This window comes from Neopelma chrysocephalum, unplaced genomic scaffold (genome assembly GCF_003984885.1).
Source record: "Neopelma chrysocephalum unplaced genomic scaffold, ASM398488v2 Primary Assembly neopelma1_23b, whole genome shotgun sequence".
Lineage (NCBI taxonomy): Eukaryota > Metazoa > Chordata > Aves > Passeriformes > Pipridae > Neopelma > Neopelma chrysocephalum.
This window is the reverse complement of record NW_020897692.1, coordinates 10,858,018-10,874,922: the sequence shown is the minus strand read 5'-3', so window position 1 is coordinate 10,874,922 and position 16,905 is coordinate 10,858,018. Positions and strand designations below refer to the sequence as shown.

At 36.9% G+C, this 16,905-nt stretch overlaps 1 protein-coding gene across 5 annotated transcripts in view; it reads right to left on the bottom strand.

The window, feature by feature from the left end:
• Positions 1-5,614, bottom strand: part of IMPG1 (interphotoreceptor matrix proteoglycan 1) — a 56,186-nt gene extending 50,572 nt beyond the window's left edge. For all 5 annotated transcript variants that reach the window (XR_003536458.1, XM_027697024.1, XM_027696975.1 and 2 more), the window contains exon 1: positions 5,404-5,614. Coding sequence is in view for 4 of the 5 variants with exons in the window: in XM_027697024.1 (XP_027552825.1) it covers positions 5,404-5,470 (67 nt within the window). In the remaining variant the exon portion in view is untranslated. The remainder of the gene's footprint in view (positions 1-5,403) is intronic.
• Positions 5,615-16,905: the final 11,291 nt, after the last annotated feature.

The following is a 16,905-nucleotide window of genomic DNA, read 5'->3' as shown; positions in this document are numbered from 1 at the left end:
GACCATCTATGGTTTCATTGCCAACCTCTGAATCGTATAACATTCTTCTTAAGGTCCAGAATCTGGACTAGAAACAGCATTGAAAATGACTTTTTTAATGTTGACATATAAAATGTGTATCTATTTGTTTTTCCTTGGCCATCTTTGTAGCATCTGACCTAAAAGGCTATTCCATTAACTGATAGGATTTACATCAAGGGATGCAAGAAAATGCTTTAAATGTTTAAGTAGTTCTTGGAGGGATGCATCCAATCTGTAGTGGTGAAACACTAAGTTGAACACCTCTGCTATTATTTTTCTGAGTAGTCATTCTCAAGACGTACAACTATCCTCTGAGAAAGCCAGTGACACAGTGTAAGTTCAAGTTGCAGTTATACTTTGACTCACATCATCAAAACTACTGAAATATTGACATAGATGGCAAAGAGTCTTAGTGCAGAATGAGCTTATTGAGATACCTGTATTCCAATATGATGACAATTAGGATGGTTGGCATATGAGAATGCTTCCAGGTGCCAGTAGCCCCAGTGCCATCTCTTTGCTTCAGCTTGTGTATTTGGAACAGTTTAATTTTCCTCATGGTTTAGGGTCACTCATCCTACAGTACAATCTACACTCTCTGACTAATTGACTCCATCTCATTTTGACAGGGAATGACTTGGACTTAACCTTATTTAACTTAGTTATGTATCAAGCTGCATAGACCAAGTTTGGTTTGGAGGACACCTAGTCCAATTCTTGATCTAAGCATGGCAACCTGTTTGTCTAGTTTTGATGGAGAAGAGGAAAGGGAAAAGAACTCAATTAGAACTGTCTTCGTTTTGTGCTGTCACCATGAAATCACAAAATGAAAGATGAGTGCACTGCTGTTTCCTACCTGAAACTGCTGGGATTTCTATGATCTGTGTTGACTCATATGTATGAAAGGTATACCTAGAACACAGCCACTAAAACTGGTATTTCAGGTAACTGGCTTACTAAGATTGTTAATATACAATTGGGTAAAGTCTGAGAGAGGTATTGAAAGATTCAGAGTGGCCAATAAGAAGATAATTTCGGCTCTGCACAGAAGTAGAAGTTTAAAAGCTAGTAGAACCTCACCACTGAAAAGAAAAGCATTGTGGCCTAAGTACAATTAGTGTAGCTATGAGTCTGGGTCTTACTAATTTGCAAATGTCTGTATGGCTAGGCAGTTGCTCTGAGAATCAGCCCAGCAAACTCTGTTGCAGTCCTGCTTTATGACTGCAATGCTTCTTACAAGTCAGGACTTCAATTTCTGAGTTATACCTCAGGTCCTCATGCTTTTGTGAAATGAGGATGATAGTGTTACTCTGTCAGACTGGTGGTATGCTTGCATACAGTGATAAGGTGTGCTGTTATGTAAGGGTATAAAAACACAGCTACACTGTGGCAGGTGTCAGGGTACTCCCAGATGATTGTTAATCGTATGTTTTCCGGATAGGTTACTATTCTGAAGTGTCTGTCCAGTAAATAGCAGCTGACAGTGACTAAATGCTAGTATAGATGTATATAAAAGCAGAGAGAGAGAGATAGATATTTCTTTTTAGAACATGTGTTATTCAACATCACACATTCCTAAGGGGAAGAAATTAAAGCACAGCTAGGCTTACAAAGCACAAAACACATGGAATGTGCAGGATAGTGCACTTAATTCCTGTTAAAAATAGAATAATTGTGTGATAGAAAATGAGCAGAAAACTAATTTTAATCCCAAGGGAACTAGTTTGGACAGAGGTAAAAAAGCAGGGGGAAAACATATATAAAATATTTTAAAACATCGAAATGCATGTAGTAGAATGCACACACAGTTTTCCTTCTGTGAAGAAGAACTGTCTTCCTCTGGAAAGAAGACACTGTTTGACTACATCTGATGGGTGTTGACCATGTCACTTTGTGCACTGCTGAGGCCATGGGGACTCCACAGTTAGCTTAGAAATAAAGAATAGGATAAATGATCTGGATTTCTAGGAGGTTAAGACTTCGGGTTATTTTATTGCAGCCTGTAAATTAATGTCCTGTGAAAAGAGAAGTCCTATTAATAGTGATCATCTTGTCCACAGGTGTTTTCAGAGAAAAAATCCCACATACCTAGCTGTTCATTCACATATAGTTCACTGATCCCCGTGTCACAGGTGTGACTATTTCTAGAATTAATCTTTAAGATTCAGTGACAATGTTCTAGTATTTGTATTCAAGTCTGGCTTTCAGCCAGAAAATATGTACATTAAAACCCATATAAAATGCAGTGCTACGTGTGCTTGTGAAGGGGGAAAAAAAAAAAGGTTTACTTTTGATTTGTTTATAAAAACAACCAAGAAACCTAACTTTAACTTGGTAATTCTTATTTTATGGATGAAGGTAGAAGATAATATTAGGGCAAAAGGCAGATGTCTTTTTCTTTCTTTCTTTGAAGCTTTATGTTCTTTGAATTACCTTTTCCTTTGGCTTAACAAATTTACTTAACCCTTTTTTTATTGGGCAATTATAGTAATGAAGATCTGCAACATTTGTTGCTGAATTGGAACAGCCTAGTGGGAAGGGGTGAGTCAGAATGAATTAAAATGATTTCATAGAGCAAACACAAAGCCTTTGTGTCCTAAGGAATGGCTGAGTAAATAGTGAATATTTGCTTGCTGAATAAAAAAGTAACACAAACCAGCCTTGAATGCGCTCTAGCTCCCTTACATTCTCAGTATCAAATGCCAGGATGTATCCAGCCTCAAGGCATAGTTTTGAGTATTCAAAGCTTCTCTGGATTTTGGTATTTAGTCTGGGTGTTCAGTGGTTTACTATTCAGATTTTGTGCATAGATTTTGTGCTGTCACAAAGATTTTATTCCCCTCACTTTCCCTTCCCATTGCTAGAGACAGTTTGTGTCAGGACAGAGGAAAAATTATGGCCAAAGTTAAACGCTGTATCTCTAAAGTGTTTATTTTGCTTCCTACAGTTTCCTGTTTGTTTACTGTGGAACTGGAGGTGCTCCTGGACAGCCTCCAAATGTCTGGAAGAAGCACTCTTTTGGTCCATAAATAGGGACAGAGAGGAAGAACCAAAAGACATTACTAAGCAAGCCCCACTTTTAAAAAGTTAACCCACTTTTTATGAAATATAAGTGTGAGTAAATGCAGAATTTAAATTTAAGATAGTTTGGGGTTTTTTTTTGTTGTTTTGTTTTTTTTTTTGTTTGTTTGGTTTTTTTTTTTTAATGAGGAAAATATATCAACTGATTAACTCTATAAATATTTCGAAACTGTCTGCATGGCTTTTTCATTTAAGATGGGGATATTTTATATCGTAGTCTCTTATTTCCTTGCCTATCACAGTTTACATGTCCTGCAAACTTGAATAACCTCAAAAAAAGCCTCAAAACATCTGTGTTAGGTTCACTACTGAGTGATTTATACAAGTGTTCAGACTATAGGGAGAGCCTGTGTACTTTTGAAAAACACTTTCTCTAAGTATATGACCCTAATACTAAGTTATAAAATAACAATTCTGGAAGCATCTCTGCTCTGAAAAAGAAGTTTCTTACTACAACCATTAAGTTTTTTGAGATCTGTGTGCATATATTTGAAATAACATAGTTAAAAAATATTACACATGGCATGACTACATGTCAATAAAAAGGAATTATTATACATTTATGCATACTACATGTACTTTATAAAGGGAAGGAATTTTTCTAATTATTCGCATGAATGTATAGAAATATTTTTTTCCCCTGAAAGCTATCAAAAATGAGAAAACTTGAACATTGCTACATAAGCAAGATGTTAAGTAAAGTTTATGACTGGTCATGGTTTCCTGAGCGTTGATGTAGCAAGTTTTCTACTGCATGTCTTAGGGAGGTAATACACAATTTTGTATTCCTCTCTGTCAAGATAGCCTCCCAGCATTTTGCTGGTGTTTTACACAAAATATGTTGTAACATATAATCACAGTTTGCAATGGGGTGAAACTATATGATCCCACTTTTAACATTATTGCTCTCTCAGTTCATAATTATAAATATGGACTACAATGATGCTATCAAGCATGCATGAATTGTCTGGAATTCATTCTATCTCTTTCCATCATAGAATATGCAACTTAAATGCAAACCCAGTGCATTTTGATAGAACTTTTCTTCTTGTCGGACATGAAATTATCTCATTTTTGGCCACATTTCTAAAGTATCATTAATGATTAAATGACACTATTTACGTGGTATTAAAATGTAAAATCAAAGAGCAGCACAATATGAATCTAGGGTTAACTTATACAGTACATTTTTCCAGGGATTTTTTTTCAGTACTTTGATTGTCCACTAGAGAAGATTTACATAATTTAAGTGACATATAAGAACTGTGTTATGTATTTCTTACAGAAAATCTGTGCAAAGAAAAGCAAGATAAAATGTGTAAATAAAACTTTCCAAATAGTATTGACAGTAGACTATATTTCATAATGTCTCTTTAACAAATATTTAGAGAACATTGAAGATACTTCTCTTTTATCATTTTACATTCTTTGCATTTAATTAACAGGCCCGAGATTGACATAAAAATAGAAATCATTGACTTGGGGGCACATAAAGCAGTTGTTATGTTGGCTTTTAATTCAATTATGTAAATATCAAAGCATAGATGGAAATGTTATTAAGGAACCTCCTCCAAAATTAAACATATTCACCAAAGCTCTAAATGTACTGAATATAGAACTAATCAGGAAAAATCACATCACCATCTTTTCTTTTTTGTTGTTGAAGAAACTTTAAAATTGCTGTGAACTGTTTAATATTTTTAAAATGAGTCATCGTTAGCTATTGAATTAAGTACAGAGGAGTTGTCTGTATTTGTTTTCTTGCAAATCATTTTACAATTATTATTATAGTAATCCTTACTAGTATTGCTGTTTTTTGCATATTTGTCAGCATGGTGTATTCCTCCAGAATTTGTCTATCCAAAAGTTTTTGAAGTTTTTTTTCTGACAGTGGCTAGTAAATGCAAAGATAGACTTTACTATTTTCTCTTCATTTCATGGATGAAAGACCATCTTTTACAATGTCAGCACTTAGATGTTCTTTCAACTGTTTTTCACCTTTATTATAGTTGTTTTTGAAATTGTATTTTGTCACAACAGAACATATTCAGCTAAAATGAATCTAGATGACATCTCTTACTGAGATTGTAAAGCCTGGGAAACATACATGAGAATTAAGGCCAACATTTCCTTTTTCAGCTTTATAACATGTGTCAGTAACTGTACTGTCTCTAGTTGAATTGTCAAAACACCACACTCCAAACACAAAATTCTGTAATATGAAAACTCCTGATCTTGAAATTATTTTTTCTCAACATATGCAATGTAAAATTAATCTAAACCTTTAATACATAAACTTACCTCTGCTTCCCTGAACTTGGAGAGCAAGGCAAATGATCAAAAATATTAATCCAGTTTTCAAATGCATGCTGTCTATTGATCATTCACAGTTTTCAAGAGCAATCATGCAGGAAATAAGAATATTTCAGTCAAGTAGAAGAATTCTGTTTTCTTAATGAACTCAAATCCCCAAACGTCTTTTGTCTTTTTATTTTTCAGGTGTCTCCAGCCTTGGACTGCATTGAATTGCAACTAGGCAGAGTGCAACAGGTGCCAGAATGCAAGAGCTGGGCAAGCCCCTTCAACACACACACTTCTAGCCTGGGGGACTGGAGTGGTAAGACAAGAGTGACGAAGTTTTAAAAAAAAGCAGTGTCTGTTTCTGGAATAATCTGTTTATCTGCTGCTCAGACATAATCCCTCTTATGGTCCAGCTGGAAGAGCTTTTTTCATCTTATTAACCTTCTGCAGTGGCATCTGTCAACCCCAGAAGACTTCAGCAACACCATGATAAACAACGGAAGTCTCTTCTAGTTCCCGTTGCCTTCGAACATTGATCCTTTGGGCGCTCTGGAAGTACAGCATATGAGCAGAGGTGAAAGCATGGGGAGTGCTAATTCTGCTGTTTCCAAACCAGTGATCACAAAACCCAGGGAACTTCCTTTGAAGAAGATAGCTTCTTCTGAAAGAAGCTACTATGCTTTGCTCTTCCACTGCCTATGTCTTGGAATCCTCTCTCCCTTCTCATACCAAAAGGTTGCTGTTGCAATATTCCTATAAGAGCAGTGATGATGATGTTCTGTGACAGTGGTGAAGTGATGACTCAGCACTAAACTGCAGCAATGTTCAGGGCTGGCAGAATCTGATGCCAAACTGTGAGTGGGGAAGGGAAAGTGCTGCATGGTGGGAGAAAAACAGAAAGTGCTGGGAAATGCTCTTTCAAGCACATAGCTCTAACCAGGACAAGAACTGGCAGTGAGTGAATACACTTTTCAGACAGCTCTCCTCCAGTTTCCCAGATAACTATTCTGGTTACATATTTGGCATGTGTAAGTGGTCCATACTTATCCTTTTATTTTTCAAGACCTTTTTTATTGTTGCATTACAACTAAAAATGCTACCAGGTAGTCATTTCTAATGTTCTGTACTCCTTGGAGATTTTTGTGCAACTGTGCTTTAACATAAGAAGTATCTGGACTGGCAGTAAGAATCTGTAAGAGCAAGTTACTCTAAGAACAACCTTCATTTGAACCCAATCTGTATTCTATTTTTACCTAGGATTTAAGCAATGGTAACCTCCCTTCCCAAGATTGCCTGATTTTAACTACTCAGACCAACTAGTACAGAGACTGGGCTGGGACCAAACAAGGTCTTTTTTTATTTTCACTTTTTTTCTGATTTTTCAAGTGCTTCTGTTAATGTTTTATATAAAACCTTTCATGCACATTGTTTTTTGTTCTAAGAAAACAAATAAAGAATATTTTGCCAGCAGCACAATGCAAAGCAACAGTGAAGGTGATCAGGATTTCTACTGAAGAAAAATTTCATATTATATAAGGATCATTCTTTACCTCTACCAATATTTGTCTTTACATATTTTACATATGATAATTGTATTGTATATAGTGTAATCATAGAAATAGTACTTGTATGAACCAGTTGAGCTTTAGTAAAAATTTATAAGCATGTTATAGTTTAGAGATGAAGCTCCCTCTTATGTTATCTTTAGTTATATGTTATCTTATTTTTTTAGTTCAGCTTTCAATCTGAAACAATAGGAATTGTAGAGAATTTTTCTCAGTGTGGTGGAATTTTCTGTTTCTGGTGACATCTGAAAATGCAGAATTGGTGAAAGTCAGATTATTTCCTCAGAGCACTCTGGGTACCAAACTCCATATGGAATTTGGTAGGAATGTGATCTTTTAATTCCATTAGGAATCTAATTTAAGCGTCAGACTGCATTTTGAAAATGTGCAATAAAGAGATTTACGTAATTACTGTAGAAACTGGTTAGTGAAGCTTGGGCCAGGAATCACAAATCCTATATCAAAGCTTAATTTGAAAACACATTTTTTGAGCCATTCACATGTTGGAGAAGATAAATATTTAATAACACATATTTCTGTCTTCAGAGAAAAAGGAACGGGAACAATCCTAGAATACAGCACTGTAGTTTAGTGTCAAGGTATGACTTAAGGAAAAGAGGTAAACTGATTAAAAATTTGTAGGGAAGGAGTCTGCGTACTTTGAGATTATGCTTAAGTCATGAATATTTCAAGCTGTTTTCTGTTAAGACATTGTCTTCTATGTTTTCCCATTTAATTAAGAAATTTTGTAACTAACCTTGATAACTGCCACAGGGGAAGCAAACAAGAATGATAAACACTCATTAAAACTAGAGCAATGTTATCTAGGGAGCACTCCATCTCTAAGTACTGCAATCTTTAATTATAGGTCACTGTTAATTAATCTAGACGTGTTTCTTCTTGTTGGTTTGCTGTCAACAATAATTATATATTGTTAAAAAGGCGATTAAAATATTCTGCTGCAATTCAATAGTGCATAACAAATATACTACCACAAAGGGCAAAACTGGATGCTAAAATATCCATTGACCCAGGACAAGTGCTTGTAAATGGGTTAAATCAGACTCAATACTGGTCATCTCAGTGTATCTGCACATACCTAGAATAATACACTGATATGCTGTTTAAGTATAACTAAAGCTGTTTCCTTTGTTTGCAGAAAAATGACCCTTTAGGCCTTCAAGGACTCTATTTGAAAGACCTTTGTTGTAAATTGTTGATAAGTCATTGTCACATAAAGATGACCGAGGAGTTGTTATGCACTGTGCTGGATTTTAGGTACCTCACCTAGGTGTGCACCTCTCAGGGTGCCAGCTAACTCATGTTACTGATAAAACAAAGTCAGATTCTATATTCTATACCATCAGTCACAGATTATACCATCTCAGTTTGACTTCTGGTTGTAGTTTTCCTGAGCAATTTCACCTGGTGGTTTACCCAACTGTTTTCTTTATAATGTTCATGCTGCACCTGAGAGGTGTATCCCACCTTAAGGAAGGGGAGTTATAAAATTTTGAAATACATTTTAAATAGCCTCAAGTCTGTCTCTGGCATTCACTATTTCCATAAGAGCCAGATTGGTACTTAGCAGCCAAAGTACACCAAGTACAGCTTTAGGCTTCTGATTAAAAGTGAGGAGACCTGGATTCTTCTGCTCCCTTCTTTGCTGTTGAGTTTGACCAAACTAAGCCCTGTTTCTCAGCTTCCAAATCTGCAAATGAAGGGAATGACCCTGGGAGAGATAGAAAAACTCAGTAGGAACAAACAAGGTGATACGTGTAAGCAAGAATGGTTTTTTCACCCTTTTCTCATGCATTAAAATGCAGATAAAATATTTCATAAAGTAATATTCTGAATTTTACAAATCTTTTATTTTTAGATATTCTGGTTTGCATATCAAATTTAGGCATCAGCAGCCCTGTAATGGATTTAAAGACTTTGCCACGAAGAACAAAAATGTCTTTTGCTTTTCGAGCTTTTCCAGTTGGGCAGTATATGTATTTTGCCCTCTATTGCTACCCAACTACCATGTTTTTATTTTCTTACTGAACTAATACCAGATTTATATTTATTCAGTAAATGATGTAAAATAAAAAAAAGAAATACATATCTCTCATGCCAGGTAAAAAATACCTATATTTCGTTTACTGGGGGTTTTTATGTTTCATTGACAATACCTTAAGAGCAGGGAACAAATATGATCACATCAGGAAAAGCCAGTTTGAAACTAAGCTAAATATTTTCTCCCTGAAAGAACAGATTGGTGTCCAGATATTGTGCTTGCAAATGTTCTTATTTTTCAAACAAATTGTTCTTTAAAACAAATTGTTAGACAAAAGTTGTAAACAAAAATTAGAAAAAATTGTTCTGGAAATTCTTACATTCTTCCTTCAAAACTGAACTCAGTTAGTATATCCTGGAAGAGTACCATACAACTTACTTTGCTGATGGCCATAGACTGTGACAGCATTGGGTAATGCACTACATTTCTACTGGGGTGTCATTAAAATATCAGTGTTAAAAGTGATATGCACGCAGGTAAATCCAGATGACCAAAGCATGGCTAAGGTATTAAGGAAAAGTTTATTCTGAAGTTGGAAACCCTAAATAAACTACTGTAAAATCATGCATTGGGCAAAAGAGCATCATGGGGGCTGTTCCTGGCCTCTACATCACGACAGGCCTGGCACGTACTCATTACCTCAAGGCTGTGATCTCCCCTGGGCTTTATGGTCTCCCTCCCTTCCAGCAGGGCCCTCAAGCATATCTGTGAGAAAGTGTTATCTCTACATGGAATCCTACTTCTCAAAACAGGCAGAGCATAAACATCAGTAGGTGTAAGAAATGGGCTTTCCCCCTCGGATCTTTCCCAGGCCTCACGCTGCCAGCTGCAAAAGTCTCTTGAGTTAAACCTACTGCCTCCTCACCATATCTTTCATTTTTGACCCTTTCATCCCAACAATAGTAATGCAGAAAATGCTGTGAAAATGAAGATATTTTTTCGTCTGACTAAATGCCAGAAGTGGAATAATAGTTTGGTTTAGAATAAAGCTGTAAATTTGAATTACAAGAAATAGCCAATAACAGATTCAAGAGTTTAAAAGAAATTCAGAGATTAAAATTCTGAGTTGCTGACTGTGCCACTGAGGGTTTACGTCAGCCTCTATATCAAAGGAAAGTTTTCAGAAAGGTTGTGGCACAAATCTGGAGAATTGTGCTTCAGCACGTCTGACTTTTGTACTACGGAGATGGATAGAAAACATAATAAAATAAATAAACACACTAACAAGAATGATTTAGCTGATACAATGTCCTTGGTCACCCAACTGTTTTTCATGAGTCTGCTCTTAAACCAGCTAAGCTGTCGTGAAGTAAAAAGGAAGATCATCTGTATCAATAGCTTGCTAAAAGATGACAAATACAGGAAAAAATCAAGCATTTCAAAGGTGTTCCCAGTCAAAGGTTTTATGCTGGAAGGTGGAGCAAATGATAAGGCAACAAAATCTGCTGATGTTGCATAATTGCTCAAAGTCTCTAAGTTTTATAATAATAGTGACCAGATGCAGACCTATGTCCTGGCTGCTGAATGTAGATCATAAGGCTCCAGATAAACTGTATCAATGGGGAAAAAAATAATGCTGTCAATGAACAGATATTTATTAGCACTGAATCATTAATAGCCATTTGGCAAGGAGAGATTGAAAGAATAATGTTGAATCTTTAGCCATGACCAAAAAGGGAAATAGAATATTAGTGATTTATTAGAAAGGGATAGAAAGGAGAGCAAATTTTTTAAAAATTGAAATGGCATCTCATACTGTTGTCCTGCAGTAGCAATAACACCTAGAGCAATTAGAAGTTTAAATGGGATTGTGATGAAGATTATAAGAGGAACGGAATATTTCCATACAAGGAAATATCACACAGGCTTGGAGTCTTTGTCCTGAAAGAGAAATGACAGAAAAGTTGAGGAAATTATTAAATTGCTTAGTTTTTCTTGTAATATGAGTACAAGAAAATAATTTAATTTTCAGGCCTCTATCAGCTTCTTCCTGAGCCTTTCAAATTTTTAGTCTCCACAACTTGCTGAGACAAGAAAATTTCCAATTTAATTATGATTTTATAAAAATTTATTTCCTTTATATAAGAATAAGCAGGAATTTGAGAAATTCTTGAATGGTAGGACCATCAAGGATTGGGATACATGTGTTTTTCCAGTTGCAAGCTCTTCCGCAAAGTCAGTCAAACACATTAAAGACAAGCTAGGAACTGGGTCACTTTTGCTTGCCTGTTCTTTATGTGATTTCCTTATCCATTTATTTGCCATAAATATAGATAAGATAGTAGATTGACTGAGTCTTTGATCTGATCCATGACTACTGTTAGGCATTGAGCTGTAATCCTTCAGATTATTTTGCCATTAAAGTCAAGTTTACTCAGTAGTTACAACTCCTGCTCAGACTGAATGGTACAACAAACTTGTCTATTTTCTATAAAACCTCTCTCCTCCAAGACAAGAAGCCTGATGTTCTTCTATTCTGCACTGGCAGAGAACATTGTGTGTGGCAGTAAATCTGCATGATATGAGAAACTGTTGTTTAAACATGTTTCAAAATGGCTTTTTGCAGTCTCTTTGCTAACTCATGCTTTTTCTTCCCAAGACCCCCCACGGCAAGTGTTATCTCTGTCTCAGGAATGTCCTGAGAAGATATCAAGAAGTCTTCTCATTGGACCTTTTTAACCCCTTCCTATTGGTTGTTAACCCCTTCCTGTGATTGTCCTGTAAGCCCCTTGAGACTTGTAATTGGTTACTCTGTGAATCCTCCTAGGACCTATATATGTAACCACCCCAACAATAAACCCTCTCTTGCCTCCTCTCCACGCCCGGTGTACTGTCTCTGTGGCTGCCATGGGACCGCGTGGTGGGGGGGAGGGGGGAGCACCTCTCCTCTCCAGGCTCAGGACCTGAAGAAACCCCTGGTGCTGGAGTTCCCCGCTCCCTATCCACATTCAACCGTCAGAAATGGTACCCCAGATGGGAGGAGATCCAGAACTGGTGCCCCGTGGGAGGAGATCCAGAATTGTGGAATTCTAGTCTGAACTCACAATTGAAGCAGGTGATGCATTAATGTGGTTCTTCATCGCCTTTAATGAATGTAAACCTAGACTTCTGTAGTTGAAAGATATCTCTAAGTTTCTCTGGGAATTTTTAAAAGTTTTGCTAACACAGTTATGAACTTCTAGCACCCCCTATTATTAAGAAAAGGAAAAACTATTGTGTGCATACCTTTACGTGACGAGTTACCAATCAATATGAAAAATGCATGGTATTAACTCAGTAATTCATCATAATTATGAGAAAAATACCCCAACCTGACTGTTGCTTCAGGATGATTATTGACAAACAAATTATGCTCATGTTGATATTGATATGATCTTTCTTTGGTATCTGCAAACATCAGATTAAATGGGATTAAAATGAATTTTTTTTCCTAGTGGGCAGTAAAACAGCAAGGTGACCACTAACTTCCAGTCATTGGAGATAAAAACTACAGGACATCTGCTCAAAGAGATTATTGTGCACTTGCTTGCATACCAACACACAACTTTCTGTTATTCCTGGAGCTACTTAAGTGTATATCCTGGGAAACCATAACGAGCTGAAACATGTTTCTTCCTATGCTTGACAAGTTGTTTTTCTCTTGATGCTGGGAAAGGGTCTTTCTAGATTTAGGTGACTGAGTTAACTGATGGATTTACTATTCACAAAACCATTCTCAGCAGTGCAGCAGATTAAGCTGAACATTCTAGTTAACAGCTATAAAAAAACTGAAGCTATCTAGTATGTCTCTGTACATGAAGCAAGCCTGCAGAGATGGGGTCTTTTACAATACATGTTGTCTAATCAGAAACAGAAAACATAGGTAGCTCAGGGTTTTTTTGATGGTAGTGTGAGATGTTTAGCAATGAGAGAGAAGGCAAGAAGGGAGATATCTAAAGTATGACGTGTTTGTATCTTTACACTGATTTAGTTTTTCCCTCTTTGAGTGTGAGATAAAAGTTACTCTTTGTTTATTAGCATAGCACTGTTCACTTTTTTTTTCACACTTTGTAGTTATTGCCTGCCATCTGCAGTGGCTGCATTTGTTCATCAGTATTTTACTTTCTACATTTACCACGTGAGAGTGAAGTATGAAATGACCATATTTCCTGTGCACAGGACTCATCTGGTAGGGAAGAGTTTTGGCTCAAGAAAAGGTCTTGTAGTATGTGCACCAGGGTTGTGTGCCACTGAAGCTGTGGTTGAAAGGAGATAAATTAAAAACCTACCTAGAAATATAAAATTATGTGCAAGTGTATGGAAATTTTTTGCTACAGTGGAAACTGTATATTTTTTATAACTAACAATTTCTTACTCTCCTTTTTCAGGAGGGATGGGTGTTGCCTTTGTTGTCAGCAAGGGACAGGTGACTGTCAGCAGGACTCTTACAGACCTGAGCTGACATGTCCTGATCTGTATGTGTGATGAGGACTGTCATTAGCAAAGTTAATGGCTGTCCTAACACAGAGTTCAGAAAGAATAAATGTCCAAATTTAATTCTAATATTTTCTACAAAATGTAAAAATATTGGAAAAAGTAGCGTGGAGGCAGCATTTAACTAGGCCGGGCAAGGCTTAGAAAATTAAGTAATTTAAACACCGCTTTTATTTATAGTATTGCTTTTCTTTTTAATTTAGTATCGTAATAAACCTACTCTCTTTGAACTCAGAGAAATGCTGTGAAAAAAACCTCTTCTGTCAAAGTAAGTTGTCTGTCAGCTGTACAGGTATTGACCTCTCTTCTAACAAGCTTGTTTTATGCTTCTGATAGATTCCTGTCTCTTTTCTATCCAACCAACGGTATCATACTTAACATTATTTATACAATGGATTCTGCGTATGTGCAGAAACTGGTTTTCCCAGTACTGTTGCTGATGAATCCCTCCATGGAATCTCACGCAATTAATTTTGATAATGTTACCACCAGTAGACTCCCTTATGATTTATTCAGTGTAACATTATCAGTGTGACGTTGCCACTACTCAAATCATGCTTTGTTCCTTGTATCTCTAGTCACCTTATCTTACAGTGTTAAATGAAGTCTTATTATTTTCTATTCTTTCTGAAGAGCTCTGGCCAATTGAATTTATCTGCATCTCATGGCTGCATTTTTAGAAATGTAGGTGATGCAGACTAAGGGTATGGAAACATTTTCTCTAATTCTTTAAAACCATACTATAATTCTTTTTTTTGTTGCTCAGTTGCCCTTCGTCATTTTGATATTTTGGTATTGATAAGCTTCTTAGTTGGTGTTAATTCCAAACAGAAAAATTTTGAATAGTTTTTGACTATTTTCTGTGAAGATGGGCATATCTTTATTGTTTCCAAAAGCAGTAATTTTAAATTTGTTCTCGTATTTAAAAATCGCCTTATCACTTTCATGAAGAAGCTTGAGTAGTTGTCATGTATTATTCAGTAAGGTTGTGACCTTGCTTTTCTATGAAGATGCCAGTTGCCTCTTGCTTCCATTTTTTTTCCTTCTTGCAGATTTGTATTTCTGGAAGTGTTTGCAGTTTCAGTGTACTATTCTACAAGGCCAAATATATTGTACATGTATTACTCTGCATGCTGAACAGAGCTGGGATTGTTTAGCTTTCAGAAGAGAAGATTCAAGGGGGAATTATAACAACATTTAAAAATACCTAATGAGAGGGAGTAAAGAGGTAGAATCAGGCTTCTCAGTGTTTCCCAGTGAAAGGATAGGAGGCAATGAGCACAAACTGAAACACAAAAAATTCCATTTGAACAGCCGTTTTTAATATAAGGGTGATCGAACACTGGGACAGTGGTCTCCAGAGAGGTTGTAAAGTCTCCATTCTTGGAAATACTCAAAACTCAACTGAACACTGTCCTGAGCAACCTAGTGTTGCCCTAGTTGACCCTGGTCTTACTATGGATTGGATGAGGCGATCAACACAGGTCCCTTCCTACTTCAACTGTTCTATGAAACTCTCATATTGAGCAGCAATTCAGGCTACTGCAGGGCCTCTATAAGCCACATTCAGCTCCAAACAGTATTATCAAAGGGATTCTTTGATGTGGCAAATACATTCACACACAAAAATTTCAGAGTATAACACACACAGAACCACTGAAATTACATTTAAAAGATACAAAACTTGAAACTGAAAAATAAGGAAAAAATTATAGAATTTGTTAGTTTCTGGAACAGAATTCTGTGAGACAAAAGTTTCTTCCCGTGTATTGTCAGAAATGGTGTTAATAAGCTGTTCAGATTGATATTTTTTTTCATCAGCATTCTGTCTGTGATTCCTAAACTAGGCTTCAACAATTCAAACAACACTCTATAAATGCTCAATTAGAGATGACCCTTCCACAGGAAAGAATGCACAGAATTGATCAAAGTAATAGCATGGGAGTTCAAAAATGCTTTCACAGTATAAACAGGATCAGTTGTGGTTAAGTTACTTTCCGTTTAAAACCTGCATCCTTCAGGTAGAGAACAGTTACCCTCTGTAACATGCATAACAATGATGGTGCATATGGTTGGCAGGAAAGGAGAAGGTGGGTCAGAAAATCTGCTGTACACAAATGCTGTTATTCTTTTTTCCCCATGTTTTCATCCTCCCCATTTCTGCTTTCTCTGCTTTCTGACCTTCCTATTTAATCCCATCTCCTAATTTCATTTTGCTTATTTCTGCAGTTTTTTCATCCCCTCCATGTCTCAGCCTCAATTGCTTTCCAGCCCACTATGAGATGACGTTTTGAAAGCTAAGAGTGTAGTGAAGGACTGTTGTGTTTATTAGCTACCCCTGGTTGATAAATGCAAGGTAAGAAGTGGGAAGCTACTTATTTTATCTTATACAATACCACCATCCACTGGCATTTCCTCCTTCTTTCCCTCTGCATTTCACTGATGGCTACAGCAATACACAAGCAGCTTCTGTCTCCAAAATTTGGCATAGAATTAAAATTTAGAAAGACCGAATAGCTTATCTTTCACTAGAAAAAATTAAGCAACAGCAATGCACCTTCTTTCTACCCCCCCCGGACCGTGTTAACATTAGGATTTTAGTTCGTTTTCAGGCATCTTTTTAATTTCAATTTCTTATTCTTTATTGCTAACTTCAGTTTCCCACAGCAGCCCCGGTTTTCTCGTGCCACACTCCAGGGCCCTTCCTGGAGTTCAAGGAGGCTCCAGAAACCAGGCCCTGTCATCAGCTGAGCTGATGCTCAGTGGTGCTTTGCTCAATGCCCTTGGAAGAGGATATGTTATGGATTCCTCCCACCTTAGCCCTGAGATGACTGAGCAGTGAATTGGGAGTGCCTGGGGCTTCTCAGCATTCTGATCTGGGACAACAGAGAATGGGCACTCTCTGGGATCCATCAGCTTTTTTGCCAGACAAATGTTTTTTTAGGAGCCAGCTAAAGTCTGATTCTGGCACAGAAGTAGTTGAAATCTGCAACTTTTCTGTATAGTACCTATGTCAGACTCTTTGTGGGCTGATTATGTATCCTTATTACCAATTCAGGATGGCCTCTGTGCTATGAACTTGTTAGAGGCAAGACACGACAGTGCCTCTGTCCCTATACAGTTAACACCACAGGCATCAGCCCGCTTTTTACAGCTCCAGTTATGAACACTGCTGCCCTGTGCCATGCAGCCACCTTCTGCAACCCCCTGAGCTTCCTTTCTTACAGATACTGAGCTCAGCCTCGCTCCTCGCTCCAACTGCTTTCTGTGTGTCTCTTCTCCCCCCCCTCTAGCCATTGCATTGTTGCTTTCATGCATATCTTTAATATCCCCTGTCCTCTGTCCTTTTGTCAACTAATCCCTTACTAATTAAACTCTGCCTAAAGGAGAAGTAAATAAAAG